The following is a 17309-nucleotide window of genomic DNA, read 5'->3' as shown; positions in this document are numbered from 1 at the left end:
TTCTGTCTATCCTAATCTCTCTCCTTCCTCTTGGTTATTTAAGAAGTTATTTTCTAAAGGGTAATATCGAAATGGGAAGGAGAATACCATTTTAATTGTGAAAAATTCTGGAGGCAGTATTTCACATGGGGAAAACTATGCCGCAGGCGAAAAGTCATTAATTTGAATTTAGATGCATTTTAATGTGGGCTCAACATCAACAAAATTGGGTCACCATTGCTGTTCTGTGCTTGGAGCCCGTAAGGACATTGTCCAGAACTTACACGTTACAGAAAGCTCTGCCCAGACATAGGTGTTTGTAATGCTGCCTCTGGATACTTGTTTTGGCCTTCTCCGCAGAAGTCAGGCGACACGTCGGACTAGCAGCAATATCTGCACTTTTTTCCAGTTTAATATAGCTCGTTTTCCTACTCCACTGTTGCCAGTCTCACTTACATATCTCTCTCAGCCTAGAACCCATTCCTTCTGGGACCTCACCATATTGTTATTACCATGATGAAGTTTTTGAAGCCACTAAATGACAGTTCCTTATCATTTTCTGTGAACATTGTCCTTTTAATAGCTGTACCATCAGCTTATATGATAGCAAAAATTCAGGCCTCTATGGCCAACAAGCTTTATAATCACTGGTCTAACCTCAGTGCTCTGTTGTGATAAACTTTCTCTAAAGGCTAACACGCCTCCCATTTTTATATCCTCAACTGCTCAGCTCAGGAGAAAGCCTAGTATGACGTGTGAAGCATGTCCAGGATTATTTTTATATTTGGATAAGGGAAACCATACAAGATGGTTGCTAGATTTATTGAAGCACTTGCAGTTAATTTCAGGGACATCGTTCTCTTAATGATATGAGAATTTTTCTCATTGAAACAAACTGTGCAATCGATAAACACATTTTCATGTTTTTAACTGATAATTTATTCCATTAAGACAAGAAATAGAAATTGTATTTAACTACTAACTGGAAATTTTATGTTTTTCCATAATTTTCAAACAGCAGGAAATTAGAAACATACGCTAACATTTCACTACTTTTTAAGTGTCAATTCCTTTACAGCCAGTGTTCAGCAAACATAGGATGGAACGTAACTGTTCAGTCTGAGTTACTGTTGCTCCTCTCTGCCTCTTCCTGTTGTCCTCTTACCAGCTTCAAACCCTTTCGGCTTTTTCCAAATTAGAAATACAGCATTTTGGCTGAAGCTCTTTTAAAGTTAGATTTTTATTTGCTGCTATTTTCATTTCACAAAGGTAAATATTTTGCAGATATTCTGTAAATATTTCAGTTCTGTGCTCTATATATTTGTGATGTCAAGTCCTTTTTTGGCTGCTTATGTATATTAAATGCAAAGAGATTTATCTGAGTTGATAATCAGATTTTTTTAGGCATTAAGAAATGTTCTTTAAACACAGTTTTAAAACCTGTTGCTGTGACAGTGTGGAAAGTCTACACTGAAAAATAAACCTTGGCAAACTAGCAAGCTATGTCCAAGACTTCAACACTACTTTGGAAAGCTATCAGATCTAAGTGCCCCTAGTGTGGGTAGGTGAAAGTTGTGGCAGAGCTTTAGTTCTGTTTCTGGCAATTTTATTGATGTTTTCTTGTGTTCAGACAAGGGTTACTGCAGTGGCAGACTTTTCTAATGCCGTGACCACATGTATAATTCCTAGCAGTTAATGCTTCAATTAGCATGCTTCAGTGAGATTGCTTTGTGTAATAAGAATTGAATTAAGATGGAATGTCTACCAGTAAGAGACTTAGGGAGCCTGTCTAATGTTAAGTAAATTGTAACTTGAAAAAGAACATTATGAACTACTTCCAATTGCATGCCAAGATTTTTTTACCTTACAGGTTACTTAGGGTGTACAGAACACTTGGATGCAAAAAAGATACCGATAATAAACTTCAAAATCTACTCTTTAAAACCTACATTTAGTTATTGCCTGATTCTGGAAGATCCTAAAGCTTAGGAATTGTGAAGTTTTTAAACTTTATAGTTCCTGAAGCATTATGCTTGTGGATATTTCCAAAAATAAGTTGCTTTTAGTGATGGACAAAGTGCTTCAGACTTAAGCATGTAATTCTTATGCTAAGTCTACATTATGAGATTATATATACACTACATATTCTGTACATATAGAGGTACACATATATTACAATAGTATGAGACTATGCTCATACTGTTTCCTATGAGAAATGGAGAAGACCCAAAAGACGTTACCATAACATGCTGTCTAATAAGATCTCACCCAAAACATTGTACAGATGTCATGGTGCTATATGTGTGTCTCTGTAATTGGAAGCTCAGTATTTCTCCAATAGTGGATAGACTCTTTGATCAAATTCCTGTGCAGGTATTCATATTCCATTGGTTCTCTCTGGAGATGGCTTGATGACCACTAGGATACTGGCTGTCCTAGCATACACAGTATTAGGGCCAGTAGTTTCTGTCCTTTTGATTTTGTAAGAAATCCTTGCAAATTTGTGGGAAGACTTAAGGGAAGTTTGTTCACAAATAACACTTGGCTGGGTGGCTAAGAACAAAAACCATTTAATGATACAGCAGTTATTATAAAATATGCACGTATGTATCCGTTAGTGATGAGAATGAATGCAAAGTCTAAATGTTTACAGGTGAGAGCCCATTCAGCTGAATAACCTATAGCCTATTCTTTAGTGAACCTTCCTAGAAAGCTAGTGCAAATTCTGTTTTGATCTCCTGCATTGAGCTTCAATTTCCTGTCTCCTCATTGAGACCATATTTAGTTTAGATTTTGAAAAACTGAAAATTAGGATTATTGTGGAAGCAATTTCTTGGAGATATTAATACAATTTTGCATGGTGAACTGTTTTTAAAGTAGACTTTTTTCCCATTAGTGTTCATTTGCTCACTTGCTGTTCATGGTTGAAGAAGGAAAGATCTGTAGGGGGAAAAAAAAGGCAAAAACTTCATATACCGTATTAAAAAAAAGCTTTTTATTTAGAAATAAATGCTTCTTGGAGTGGAGGTGGCAAAATAAGTGTTAGTCCAGATGATGTTAGAATTTGAAAATAAGTTAAATTCTTCCTGAATAGAATCCAAGTATAATTTCAGTGTCATTTTGCAAGAATCACACCATGTTTTAATTTACCTTGGTCTTCTGAATGTTGATAGCTTCCTAATAACATGCAACATTAATTTCACATGTTTTTATTTGCTTAGTGTGAAGTGTTTGAGTGTGAAGCTTTTTGTTTGGGCTCCTGTAAAAGGGCTGAGGTAGCTTAATTCTCTAAGAACTAGAGAAATGATCTTTTGTCCATTCTGTCTCTGTTCCCCTCTGTGGATAGTGTTGTGGCTTCCACTTAAGTATTACTGCTTCTTTTAAGCAAGGTATTTACTGAGGTCTGGCTTTTCAGAAGTGCTAAGACTATTCTTAAAGTCAGGGTGATTTCAGGTGAGCCTTCTGGAAAGCAAATTCACAACATCAAACCATTATTTCTTGGCACTTCTTGCCAATTACAACAATTCTTTTAAAAGCTAAATAGGACAAACAGGAAGAAATAAATGTAAAAAAAAAAAAGTTTAAATTTAAGTCACTCAATTGTTTTGCTTTTATTTTGAGTCATTTACATTTACCTTCTGTGGGGCTTTTCAGGGTGAGGTTGAGAGATGGAAAATATTTTCATTTCCTCAGGAACTCAGGTGACTTCATCCATGGAAACAGTAGAATGTTTTGGAGGAAAGGCTGAAAAGCTTTTCCACCTCCCTATCTCAAAGCTGAAAGTTCATGTATAATGTGCATATAACATATTTTCTTTTCAAAGTATTTTAGTTTAAGCTGCTCATCTAAGTTGACCATTTTCTGACTTGGTATTATTGAATGAGCATGAGTTGTCCTCCTGATTCTGACACTGCTCCCTGCTGTTGTAAATAGAAAGACAGAATTATTTTGGCCTCATAGTAACTTGGTTTAAATGTTACTGCCTGTATTCATTAGCAACTCTTCTTTTTTTGGGGGGATGCATGAAAGACAATCCACTAGTACATCTCTTAGTCCAGGAATACCTTATTTGTTCTGGTTGAATATGCACTAGGCTTCTTCTAGATGAAAACAGATGAAAATCTGCAAAATAAGAGTTTACAGTCTGTGCATGTTTGCTGCTAACGTCCTTAATGTTATCACTCAGACTTTAGATGGTAGTAGCTACCCATATTTGTTTTGATTGCACCATATTCCCTGTTGATTAAATGATGGGGAGATGTTATTTTCACGTAACAAAATGGCTGTTCCTTCTCTTTACAATTCTAATTTGCAGGAAAAAAAAGTTCTTCATTGCACTGCACTGATGTTGTCTGATGTTCTTTCTCCTTCAAGTTAATCTCTACACAATTTTTTTTGAATGTGATAGTTTTTATCTAAAAGGAAGACATTCCTCCAGTATTCTGTGATAAAGTACTGGTAAAAGTATTAATTTCAGAGAATTGAGTAAAAAAAAAGAACAACCTTTTAGTGGTAGTGAGAACAGCCTTAACTTTTTCCCTTGCATAGATTTCCTTAGTTGTGGAGAGCTGGAAAATTGATTACTTATTGATTTCATGATGATTTTTTTTCCAGCACTCCAAATGGCTCTCTTGTTAAAATGAACTTTTTACCCTCCTCTTTCTTCCTGTTTCTCTGTCTTGTTCTCTTCGAAACATTAATTTCCCCTAAAGAGGGCCCAAACACTAGTCTGTCATTGTCGCTGCCAGCAGATTATAATTTAAAGCTGCCATTTCCTATTCCCCACAAACAAGGGTATGTTTAGAGTATTTAATTATTAGAAGGAAACACTGATGAGCAAAGCTTAGCATGATTTATAATGTTTTGGGTAGCGCAGAAGTTTTGGCAAAGATTGCTTTCATTGCTTTTATCATCTTTTGACCTGTGACAGTAACTTACTATTTAATATAGTTGAAGGGGGCATATTTACACATTGCCTTTGGTTCTGTTCATGAAAAATTTCTGCGCTTCGCACGGAACAATTACTATTACTAGTGCTGCTCTTTGGATTTATATCAACTGCAGGCACTGTCATTGAGACAACTGCAGGCAGAAGCTCTCTTTAAGAGGAAATGTAATGTGATTCCGGCTTACAGGATGGCTTAATAAAGGAGTTATTAATGAGGTTTGAGGTTTAACAGAATGATTTCATATTCTTTTGAGAAGATCTGCCTTGTAATTCTAGCTGTTCTGTTAGTTTTGGGGAAGATTCTTAAGACTGAAGTCAACAAAAGTCAGGACAATCACTCTTGATACCTTCCTGGTTGATATTTCAAATGTGTGGAACATACATGTAGTTTAAGAGGACTTTAGCATTTTCAGCTCTTTTTTTCCCTGCATTTTTGTTGTAAGCACAAACCGTACAGCACACTTGCCTTCTTTTGATCAGACTAAATCTGATGAGAGTTAGTTTTCTAGGTTATCCTGGAATGTAGAATAATGCATAATGGAAACAAAATGCTCCCATTCATGGGATGAAAATATGATTTTGTTTGGAGTGGGTTTTTTTGGAGTGGGAGAGGAAATACGGCTTCACCAGTAAACTCTTTTTGATTATCTGTTACCTTTCAGAAGAGCTATTTATAGACTTATGTGATTGAAGTAGAGAGGGAAGTCCATTGCATTGCATTTGGTTGATAGTAGGAATGCAAATGGTGTCATCCATGTGAAGAATAATAATGGCTTTAAATAAAAAAAGGAATGCTTTTATAAATACTGAAACATGCCGAAAAAAACAGCAGGAGAAATGCAATTAAAATATCGTTATGAAAGTGTAATTCTTCCTGTATTATACAGGAAGAAATCTGTATAGCAGTGCTTGTCAGTGAATCTGTGATGTGCTTTAGTACAGGAATCTATGCATATTTAATTTGTCCTGTCCGTTTTCATTATCTATGTGTAAAAATGATAGTTGTTTTCATTTAAGTTAGCACAATGTTTTATAGTACTGAAACATGGCAGATAGGTAAAGATATTTCACCTAGATACTAAGTAAAGTTAAAGAAAACATTTATTGAAGCCATCAGAGATCTGTGTTTCAGAACGAAAATACTCAAGTAGTGTGGACTTATTCTAAAATGTGAAACGTTCTGCCTTCCTTGGACAACTTTTTTTGTAACCTCCTGAAAGAGAAAGTTTTCAAATACTGTGTGACTAAGAGAAAATACTGTGTCAGACCTAATTCAGGGAAAGCTCTGAAACATGCTTCAGCTTTCACTGCCTAATTGCTGCTTCAAGAGAACAGTGTGCAGTAAACAAATGTTTCAGAATTTGAATCTCTTATCTCTTAACAGAACAAGCCATTGAGAGCAGCTCTTTAAACCTAGTCTATTTTTGAAGCATGTTGCACATGAAGTTTATCTTGGTTTTAATGTAAATTTTTGGGTTTATAAATGTAAATACAGCCATAAAAAGGAAGAATTGATCTATTTAAGCAGATTATAGTAATTGCAACAGCACAGGTTGCTCTTTTTAATGCTAAGTGACAGGCGTTCCACATACAAACTACAAACCTGGTATCTTTCCATTCAAAGATTATAAGAGCCACCTTCAACAATATAATAATGCAGGGCTTAATTTCTGCAGTAGTGAATTTATTAACACATAAATTGGTGAACAGTAATGAGTTCTGGGCAAAATTGGTCTGGAAGAGAAATGCTAATACTAGAAACACTGAAGTCTGGTACAGCATGGACCTCCCCAGAATTTTCCTTTTGTTCTGCTGGTCAACTTCTTAAGGGTCTTCCTATTTCAGATTTATTTTGCTCTTTTGTCTTCAAGAAGTAATAGATACACGATAACTTCAAAGTAGTCTGTTTTCCCCTTTCTTTCATGCTTAATTTTTTAGTAAAACAGTTAACATGAATGTGAAGAATAGACTGATTGCTTAGGAGTTCTCCAATGATTCCTTAGTGACGAAGCTTTCCTAACATGTTGAAAGGTTGATTTCAGTCCTCTGCTTTCATTTGTTGTCACTGCTGTGTGTGCGGGTTTTAAGTTTGGGAGCCCCTCTTAGGGGTGGCTGGTTCATAGTTGAGAGATTCTATGAGAGGAGATAACTGTTCTGGAACAGAGCAAATAAGTTGGCTCAGAAAGCTGCTGCTGTTGATCAACGTCTGTATTGTTAACAGATGTCTGTGTGTTGCATCGATAAGTAGTAAAGTGCTTGTTCGTAATAACTGCCAGGAGGCAATGGTTTTGTGGGTTTAGTGTGTGGCTTGTCAAGAAATATCTATATCAGATGGGCAAAGAAAACGCTAAGACTTTTAATTTTTAGTTTCAGGACAGTGAATTACTGAAAGAGAAAACAATGCATTTCCTTTTCAAGTGTGACTGTTTATCCATGGATCTCCTCAACAGACAATTGGAAGAATCCTCCTTTCTTCTTCCAGACCTATGAATAGGCAGTCGCTCATTTGTGCTGGCAAATATTCATTGACACCTTCTACTAATCACTGCTGGAAACAATCACGTTCGCTGATCTAGCAGTGATGGAGTAGCATTGATGGGCAGATTGCCTGCTTTTCCATATAAGCAATGTGAAATGACTGGAAAAAATGCTAAAAGCTCTCTTAGCAAATTCACAGTTTCCTATCAGTTGTTTTGAGGATGTCATTGTCTTCTGCTATAGAAAGCTTTCTTACAGTGTCTATAAAGCTGTCAGATTCTGGTCATTGGAGATGTTTTCTACTGGAGTTGGACAATACAGCATTTGTCATCCCTACCTAATTGATACTGCTAGTCGGTTTTGTTTTCTGTCATCGCTGAAAGATTCTTAAATGTTCCTTTTCCTGGGAAAGAGTTTGTTCTTTCATAAGACTTTATGCTTATGTTGTCAGGGTTTGATATGCACTTATTCAGAAAACACAGTATATAAGATGATGCCTGATTTTTCATTTCTCTAGGTCTCTGTATCTTTAAAGTGTCTTCTTGTTAGGTCATTCCAATGTAGCAAAACTGGACAAGATACTTCTGAATATCCTTTGAGGTCTTTGGCATATTTGGATAGGATTTGGTTATTAGAATTTGCTAGGAATCAGTACAAAGGAACTGCTGTTACTACTTTTTATGTGTTTAGCTCACATTTATTATTGGATGAACTAATAAATTGATGACAGATCTTTGGGTTTCTATAGTTCATCTTTCTCTGGGAAAACACAGCGTCATTGTCACTTTTTATCTTAAACTTCTGTATGGCTTGTAATTGGATTTAGTGATTTTTTTCAAGTTGGTATTTAAATCCGGTGCTATTTTGGGAAGAGTGTTACTGCAGTGTATACTTAAATAGTGTGGATTATGTAGGAGGAGTAAAAATCCTTACTTTTAGTTCCTTAATATATACTGAACTCCCACAAGTTGAAGAGTATACAGAGGGCATTCAAAGAAGTAAAACCATCATTCTTGTTAGTCTTACCTGTAGGGAATTTCTTTCCCATCTGTAGCCTATGTAGAATATTGAATTTATTGTCCATAAATAAGTCAACTATTTAAGTCAGTTGTAAAATATTTATTCAGGTGTTTTGATTCCTGAGATGCTTCCCAGAGCTTTCTTGAAGATCAGTAGCTCATTCATCTCAAACATGGAGACATGAAGGATTGGTACTGTCTCTGCACAAGCCAGTCTTACCTAAAAAATTTTTCCTAAGCACTTTGCCAATAGTTTAAAATACCTTCAAAGTGATTATAGTCTTAGGTGTGTGTCCCCACCAAAATGGAAGTAGTCTCTATTAATATCATTAAGATTTTGCCATTTCATGGTGTATGTGTCCTGTGTGCATTTCAGGAGAGTATTGCCTTTCCTATTTAGAACTAGGTTACTACTTTGTTTCTGGAGTGTGCTTGTGGTTAATATTACCTTTCTCTTATATTGTTTCAGGAGTACGATGATGGTTATGGAACTGCTTATGATGAACAAAGCTATGATTCCTATGATAACAGCTATAGCACTCAAGCACAAAGGTGAGTCTTCAAATCTGCTGTACCTACATTTGAAATATTGTACAGTTGGAAAGTTAGTTTTACTAACTAGTTTAAGAAGAAATTGAAAAAAATCTTTAACAGCAGAAGTGTTACGACGCTTATTAGGAATAACCCTAGTGTTGTTTATATCTAGTATCACATAAGTATAAAAGTTAAGTTACTGAGTCGTTGAAAAGAAACAGAAATAATAACTTGAAATAAAGTTTTAGTGATGACAAATTGTAAAACAAAGTTTTTAAAAGTTCAGGAATTTGAGGAAAATTTAATTCAGATTCATTTTCAGAAAGGGGGAGGGGCAGGGAGGGGAGAGGAGGAAAAAAAACTTTATAAAACATATTAAATTATCTGAAACGCAGACCTGATTGCGGTTTCTTACTAAAACATGGTTGTATTCCCGTATTTTACCTGTATTTGGCTGTAAAAAGTAAACCCTTTAGTTTGTTTTACTCCTTCATGGAATTGTCTTTGTGACTAATTTGAGTCTCTTACCATTTGTGTTCCTTCTCCCACTTCATTCTCAGCAGTATTTTTAAGCACTTCTGATTTATTGTCTTAAAATTTACTTTCTTCAAAGGAGTTGCTATCTGGAAATTCCAGGCATTACAAGGAATACTAATGTGTCCCAATGATGGGAAAAATGCTGTGAAGTACAAACTACTTGTATTCGGTGGTAGTTTGAACTTAATGGCAAGTATCACATGACATTATTTAGCAGCTTGGCTGATAGTCTCCACTATTAGGTACTTCTAATCTGCAGATCTGGAAAGAGAACTTTTGTGCACCTTTTACTGGGTTTTATTTATTCTGACTCTTTCTCGTGGACCAAGCATTCATAGTTTGATCAGTAGTAGATTCTGGAAATTCATTGATAATTTCTTTAAACTTTTCTGGCAATAAACTTCAAATGGTTGAAATAAGAGTGTTGAGAAAATGGTAAAATAAGATAAAATGCTATAGTTCTGCATTACTGCTTTGGTTATTCCAGGTGATTAGAGCTTCAAACCTTGTCCACTGGGAAGAAGTTGGCAGTAGGAAAGGGAGGTATTGGTGGATGTCGTCATGTTGATAAATAGATACTGCTTAAGACTGGTTTACCTTCTAAGTGTTTAAGACTTTTTACAGTGTAGCCTTATCTGAAATAGTACAGAACTGTTCACAGCAAAGTGGAGAACAAAGCCATTTCCACCTGATGTCCGCTTTGCTGTAGTGTGGACACACCCAACTTAAATTTTGTTGTTCAAATGAGTATTTTTCCTGTGTCGAACAACTTAGTCAATGTGAAAAAGCTTAGTGGACAGTTCAAGTGTCATTACTGGTGAGAACTAACAGTATGAAAATACCTTTGTGTCAGATACTTGGCTCCTACAGAATCTTGTAAGCTACTGAAAATGGATACAAATAGTGTGACTTAAGAAACCTGCAGTGTAGGACCTCCAAAATATGAGGCTCTGTAGAATGCTACATTTAGAGAGCAGCTGCTGGTAATGGATTTTTTTCCAAAAAGAAAATTGCCAAATACTCCTCAACTTTTATGTTGGTAATTCTGTTCTGTTTTACTGCTTCTAGTGTGGGTAAATGGGTTTATTGCACACAAACATTTAGACTTCATTACAAAGTCATTTGCCTGAGCCAAAACTAAACAGTACTTGGATTTGATATTTGTTTTCCATGTTAAGAAGATTTTCACTAAGATTTTTTTTCTTTAAACTAAAATTAGCAAACGGCAAATCTCCCAAGAAATGAAATTGCTCTTGTAAGGAACTAATACATAAGAATATGTTTAATATCCTTAGATATAATATGTACATGTGCTTAGCCTTCTGGAAGGAGATACTTCATAAAATAATTGCTCTACTTTGTATTTCACCTGTCGTTTCACAATACATGTACTGTTAGATTTTGTTGAATTCAATATCTTCTGAATGATTACTTCATTTCCCCCCCCTAATTTTAGAAAGTGTTACATGGTAAAAGAAAACAAGAAATGATTCACTTGTACATTTCCCACGGGGTATCAACACACATTTTCTGGCATATTTTCTGGCTTGGCAAAAAGATTTTTAGGATTGTATTGGCAGGCAAAAAGTAATAACTATAAACAGCCATCTGAGCTACCTAGAACAGCATTCCTGTCTTCGATCTGAATATCAAATAGTAGCCCATATTGCGAAATGGCGTTTTATAACCACTAAGAGATACTTATCATATTTAGATGCATTACAGTCTCCTTACTGTGAAGGAAATTAGGGAAAAGTGTATTGTTTTTTCATAGTTTAGTCTTATATCGTTCTTGATATTTTGCCCTCATAAAGCATGGAAAGAATATACATTTGTGGATAGAGGGCATTCACCTGTTTAAAATACGTCACTTAGTGACTAGCCTGTGTAAATAACTTCCTTTTGTAAGTTGAAAGTAGTCAGCTTCAAAAGTAATAGTGTTTTTAGTTTCTCTAGAAGATTGTGATATTAATGATCCTATGTATTAAAGAGGAAATTGGAGAAATAGCTAGTAAACTGAAAGGATGGGTTTGTTCATCAAATTATTTGCAGTAGGTTTTCAGTACAGGAACCCTCTTCCTCCACCTCATCAAATTTTGTTAACGTTCGCACGTGTACAGTGTGCGTACAGTGTGCATGTGTGGTACAGTGGAGACAGTGGAATACTCAGTTTTGTTTTAATGTTTTCACTTATTTTAGTGATTCCTCTGTTAACATGGAAGTCCTCCAAATTTGACCATTCGGTACAACACATAACTAATTTGGATGTTTTTACTCTATTTCCCAGAAATGGGCAAATCTGAGCTGGATTAGGGTGGGAGTTGTGTTCAGATAAGAACAGCAAACTGCATTCCTTTGTGCATTAAGGTAGCTGAGACTTTGCATGTCTCTGCAAACAGTTCTTTCTTCCTATAACCTAACTGCTTGCTGCTACTAAATCATGTGTGTTTAAAAGCTTAATGGCATTTAGTTTGATGTTGTAGCAGACTGTATCCTTGCTTGTGCTTGGCGGTCTGAAGCTTTAGTTAAAACCTGTAACAGCACTAATAGGGAGAGAAACATCAAGAGTTTTCTCCCAATTTCTCATCTATCTTAACGCCCTTTAATCCTATAAAAATTGTTTTCCTATAAAACATTTCCTTATCCAGAGTTGGTTGTTAGTGCAACAAAGCCCCAAATAGCACTTCAGGATGTCTTTTAACAGAACTATTTTTTTTAAAAGTCAAAAAGACTTTAAAAAAACATCCCTTGGAGCTGTACTGAGCTTGACTAGATATCTAACTGATCTTTTTACAAGAGATGTGACTAAATTATACTTATAATGTTTTGCAGAGGATTGTTACGTGATATTTTTACTAGTATAAACTGGGATGGTCAATCAACTGGGTTGTTCAGTATTGTTATAAAAACCCCAAAACAATCTAAAATTAATTTAACAAAATATTTCTCAATTTCTCAGCATCAGAGGCTAGGAAATGCATAAGGCAGCTGAGACAGTTTTACCTTAATAGAGCATAATGAATGCTGTCAAAAGCTGTGAATATTTCTGGTTGATACTCAGTGCCTAACTAAGGAGAGCAGCAAGGCTAGGCTGAATGTTACTCTGTCATGCAGGGCAGATTTCACGTTGTGGAGTCAGTAATTCCTTCATACAATTCCTGTATACGTATGTAGTAATCTAAGATGTGCAGCTCTATGCCAAAACCTTTTTGGGATCTTATGGTAGAATGTGAATTGCAAGTGTGCAAAACCATACTTGTGACTCCTGGTGCAGATATTTGCCTATGTCAGATGCATGTAGGCTTGTCAGCTTCCCTCACCAGCATATATGAATCCTTACACAGCCTAGCTGACCCTTAAAGGACTTCCCCAAAGCTGCCTAGAACTGTAATCCTTTACTTGGATTTACTGCAGAAAGTAGTGGATGTTTCAGTGGCCTAATGTTAATGCTAGACCAGTTTTATGACGAAAATTCAGAGAAGAATATTGTGGAGGAAGCAGGAGCATTTAGTTTGATCTTCATTTAGATTTGTAGATCAGTTTAAACATTTTTGGCATGAAGAAAAATCCTATTTATTTTAAATCTCTGAAATATGTTTCAAATTGAGCAAAAGTGCTTTCGTCCCTTAGTGGCTCCACACATGATCTGCACAAGTGTTTGTGAAGACAATAATAGGGCAAAGGGAAATGGATGCTAATAAATCAATTGGCACTGTCAGTTCACTGTTTAATGTTCTCTAGAATACATAAGATTTATCGCTGAGGAATTGTAGAATAATGGTAGTGTATGGAAACAAAGTCCACCAGGGAGATGTACTACATCATTCGGATTTAGCGCTGCCATCTGCTTAATAGCATTGAGATGACTACAGAGGTACTTATGATCAACCATTCATAGCGGTGACAGATGCTGCAGAGAGTTAACATGCCAGAGAACGAGGTTTGTTACTAAAATTCAGATTATGTGACAAGGTTGCCGAGAAAGGGGGCTGGGTTTGTTACCTCTCCAAACCGTATTAAAGGTTTACTGTGTGATTTTAAGTTTACTATCAAGAGAGAATGACTTAACACAGTTACTGTATTACAAAAAAAAAAAGAGAACCCCATCTGTCTGCTTCGTGGCACTCAGAAGTTTCAAGTAACTTCTTGAGGCTTGTCTGCTAGCATTTAAAACTGGATATTTCTTTGCCTAGAAAGAAAATGTTTTTGTTTAGCTTCATTGTTCTTTACCTACAGAGATCAGCAGTCTTCACTATAAAAGGAATAGTTTATATAACTATATGCTTGTGTCTGTTTAGGGGCAAGAATAAGTCATTCGTGTGGTAATGTCATTTTGTGTTTAATTATAACTTATACTATTAAAACTGATTTAGATCGTCAGTCAGGTTGATCTCATCTTCACTCTGTTGCAGAACTTAATCTAAACACTGATATAGAAGGGAACAGATTAGGATTTAGAGCAATTGCTGACTTTGTCTACGGTTTTCTACGATGTTTTCTGATTTCCAGATTTGCCTGTTAATGCTCTAGATATCTCTTGACAATGCCCATTGTGCCATTGGCTTAAACATAGAATTTCTCAGTTCTTCTTGCATATCTAACAATAATTGCTACTATTTCAAATCGTACCAAAATGTGATATGTTCAAATACCAGTAAATTGCCTGTAAACCTTGGAGCCATCCAGTCAAGCTAATCTGAATTGAGGGAATTGGCAAATTCTCTTTAGTTTCTGTGTTTATTCAATGCCGCCAGTTCACTCCGTGTTTATTGGTTAACATGTTGGGAAGTGAGAAATACATGCTGCAACTTCATTTTAAATGATTTAGCTAAAAGCATAAAAAGATAACTGCCCACGTGGTAATTCCTGAGCCTGTTGAAAGCCCAGCGTTACGAATGCCGTGCAGTGAGGCCTTATTCTTTACCATTTGTCTCAATAATGACTGATTCAAGGCATAAAAGTTCTTTAAAGTAGAGTAGACTGGGCACAATGACCCTGTGGTTTGAAAGGTTTGAGGAAGTTTGTGTTTCATAGCTTGTGGTAGTTACTCAAGAAAAAAGTCAGGTCAAAAAGAGGACTAAAAAAAAGACACACCTTGAAATCAGGCAATGGCCACTGTTCAGCTGATGCCTAAATAATACAATTGAGAGATTTGAATCCAAAATTCAAATCTCTAAATCTCCAATTTTGTGCCACTCCAGAGGCACCTTAGTGTTGACAGAAGCTGTTTCCTAGTATGTAGCTCTTGCCAAGACCCAGGGATGTGGTCATCCCATTTTTCCATTAGGAACTCAAATTTTCAGGTGTATTCTGAAACTCTCCTTAGTGGTCATACAGGAGGTAACAACACTGCTGTTTATAAGAGGTTTTCATAAAGAGCTGAGTGTATGGATTGGAAATTAGCTTATGGAGGTGTTGCTATTGGTATTTGAAAGTTAATTGCTAACGTTTTGTTTGTGATGCTCAGTGTTTTAAATTTACATTGTTAAGTTTGTCAGCAATCATGCATTTCCCGGGTGTATAAATATGCATTATATGCAAAACAGTGTCTGTTACTGTAGCTTTTCAAGATGTAATTCTTTGGATTTTAATGCTAGGAGCTATTTGTGTTTCATGCTCTGACTTATAAATCAGATCAATCCACAGCAGTCTGATTTCTGGGGATGGTGCAAATGGCTAGTATTTTGCAAATTGTTACTTATGAACACCTGGTATGTACGAGCTTATTGGAGGTTATAATTCTGTGCAGATAGAGCCCCAAAAACATTAGCATAAACAAGCTAATATGTCTTTTAACTGAAAATCACTGCCATGTGGTTTCCTACTTAATTTTTACGCTCATATCATTGGAAGAGATTATTTTCTACAGTTTTTCAGATCTAGTTCTTCAGGTTTAGATAGTTCTTTTCTGTTACTTGTTAAAATGGGACAAAACAAAATATTCAGAAGTGCCTCAACAGCACAGCTAGCTTTAACTGTGAGTTTAGCACACATGCTTGAATTTTTTTTTTAATTGGTTTACAGAAATCTGGTCTGAAACCTCTGTAAACAGAAATAAGACTAAGGCAATTCAAGTGTAATAATGGAAAAAACTTACCTTCAAAGGAAAAATTAATCTTAATATATGTATATCTCATGCTGCACTCATAAAATTGTAAATGGTTTTTAGAATCCTCGTAGTGTTGACATTAGTAGATTACTTCACTGTTTAAGAAACGTTAGGATTGCTTTTAATTTGTACTACTTACACTTGTAAAATGCTTTTTAGATACAAGAAGATAGTTTCGGTTTTCTTCATGGCTTTGCTATTAAACTTAACTATGAATATGCCTCAATGTTTAGAAAACAAGTAAAGCTGCATTTAAAAATAGAGAGTCCTGTTGGAGACTTAGAGGTGTTATAGTGGTACAAAAAGTAGTAACATGAAATTTTAAGTATTTAAGGAATCCAAAGAAGGAATTATTTAATGAAATTAGATTATTCATTTTGCTTGATTAGTTTAATTTTACTTAAGTGATTGTACATCCTTAAACTGGGTGGTTGAATTACCAAAATATAATTAAAGAGGATGAGTATTTGGTAGGATTTAGGATTTTTTTCCTTGACTGATTACACAGGTGAAAACATGAGAAAAGGATAGCTCAAATAGGATCTTTTGAGAAGTCCTTAATAGGAAGAAAAACTCATTAACAGTGAATATTTTTGAAATATTAACTACTATATTGTGGTTATTAATGGTAGCTTGTGGAATTCATCATAGTTTAAAAATATCTTAATTATATGAGTGCTTCAATTTAATTACAGTATGGTGGTTGTTTTTTTTTTTAAAAAGGTACTTTAAGCTTGGATGATGACGGTAATGAAGAGGAAGGAGAGTATCCAGTTGCTAGGTCTCAGCAGGGTGCTACAGCAGTGGCACTAGATAGATGGTGTTTGGAGACAGAACTTGGATAATGAGGCTTCCAAATCTTACAAATTAAGGTTGTTATTCATTTAGAAATAACTTTTCAAATGTCTTACATAATAAAAACTTTCTACCGGTTTCATTAAGAGATACCAAGATAAGGAAGAGAAACTAATAGTCTTTTTATGACTGGAGAAAGGACAGCATGATAAATTCACACTTGCAGTAGATAGTGAAGAATATATATAGGGAAGATTTTTTTCCCCCCGCTGTGGGGTGGGGAAGAAACTTCACTGGAAACTCACGCTTGGAAGCCAATGTCTCTTACTTGAATGAGAGAGGTATGAGAAATCAGGCTTCATCAGTTCAGAACTTATTTTTGTCACAGATCATCTTTTTGTAGATGATGATTTGACACTATTTGCTGGCTGACAGTCAGCACACTGTCTGCTTACCAGCAGTAATTGCAAATGGAAGTTTTTTCTTAGACTGTCTTGTAGTATTTGGTTTGCTTTCAAAAGGAAGAAGAATCTTGCCTCTTTCCATTGGTAAAGAAGTATTTACTTAAATGGGCAACTTTAGAAAAGGGAGATGGTTGCAGGAAAACTTCAAGTTGGTCTTATTTGTTTCTCCTGCTTGTATTTCAGAAGTAGTGCTGGGAGCTGTAAAGTGTACTTTTAAGCACAATTTTGGCATCATTCAGTTGACAGATGATGAAAAATACACTTTAGTAACCATCAGAATTTGAGGTTTATCGTGACGTTATTGTCGGGTGCAGTGTGCTTGGAACATACATGTTACTGAAAGTAGTAGAGCCCAGCAAACAAGTCTTAGCAGTTAAGTGGGTTGAATTATCTTTGACACGAGAAGAGGAGGTCTGCTTTATTGTACTGGGAGAGGCAAGGCTCGA

The 17309-nt window shown here is 35.6% G+C and overlaps 1 protein-coding gene across 2 annotated transcripts in view; it reads left to right on the top strand.

The window, feature by feature from the left end:
* KHDRBS3 (KH RNA binding domain containing, signal transduction associated 3) overlaps positions 1-17309 on the top strand; it is a 91842-nt gene that overhangs the window by 65033 nt on the left and 9500 nt on the right. For both annotated transcript variants that reach the window (XM_086465712.1, XM_086465711.1), the window contains one exon: positions 8894-8976. In XM_086465712.1, the coding sequence (XP_086321838.1) occupies positions 8894-8976 (83 nt within the window). The remainder of the gene's footprint in view (positions 1-8893; positions 8977-17309) is intronic.

Source organism: Leptosomus discolor, chromosome 5 (genome assembly GCF_034619465.1).
Source record: "Leptosomus discolor isolate bLepDis1 chromosome 5, bLepDis1.hap2, whole genome shotgun sequence".
NCBI lineage: Eukaryota > Metazoa > Chordata > Aves > Leptosomiformes > Leptosomidae > Leptosomus > Leptosomus discolor.
Note: the sequence above shows the minus strand (reverse complement) of the source record. Positions and strands in the feature narration are given on the sequence as shown.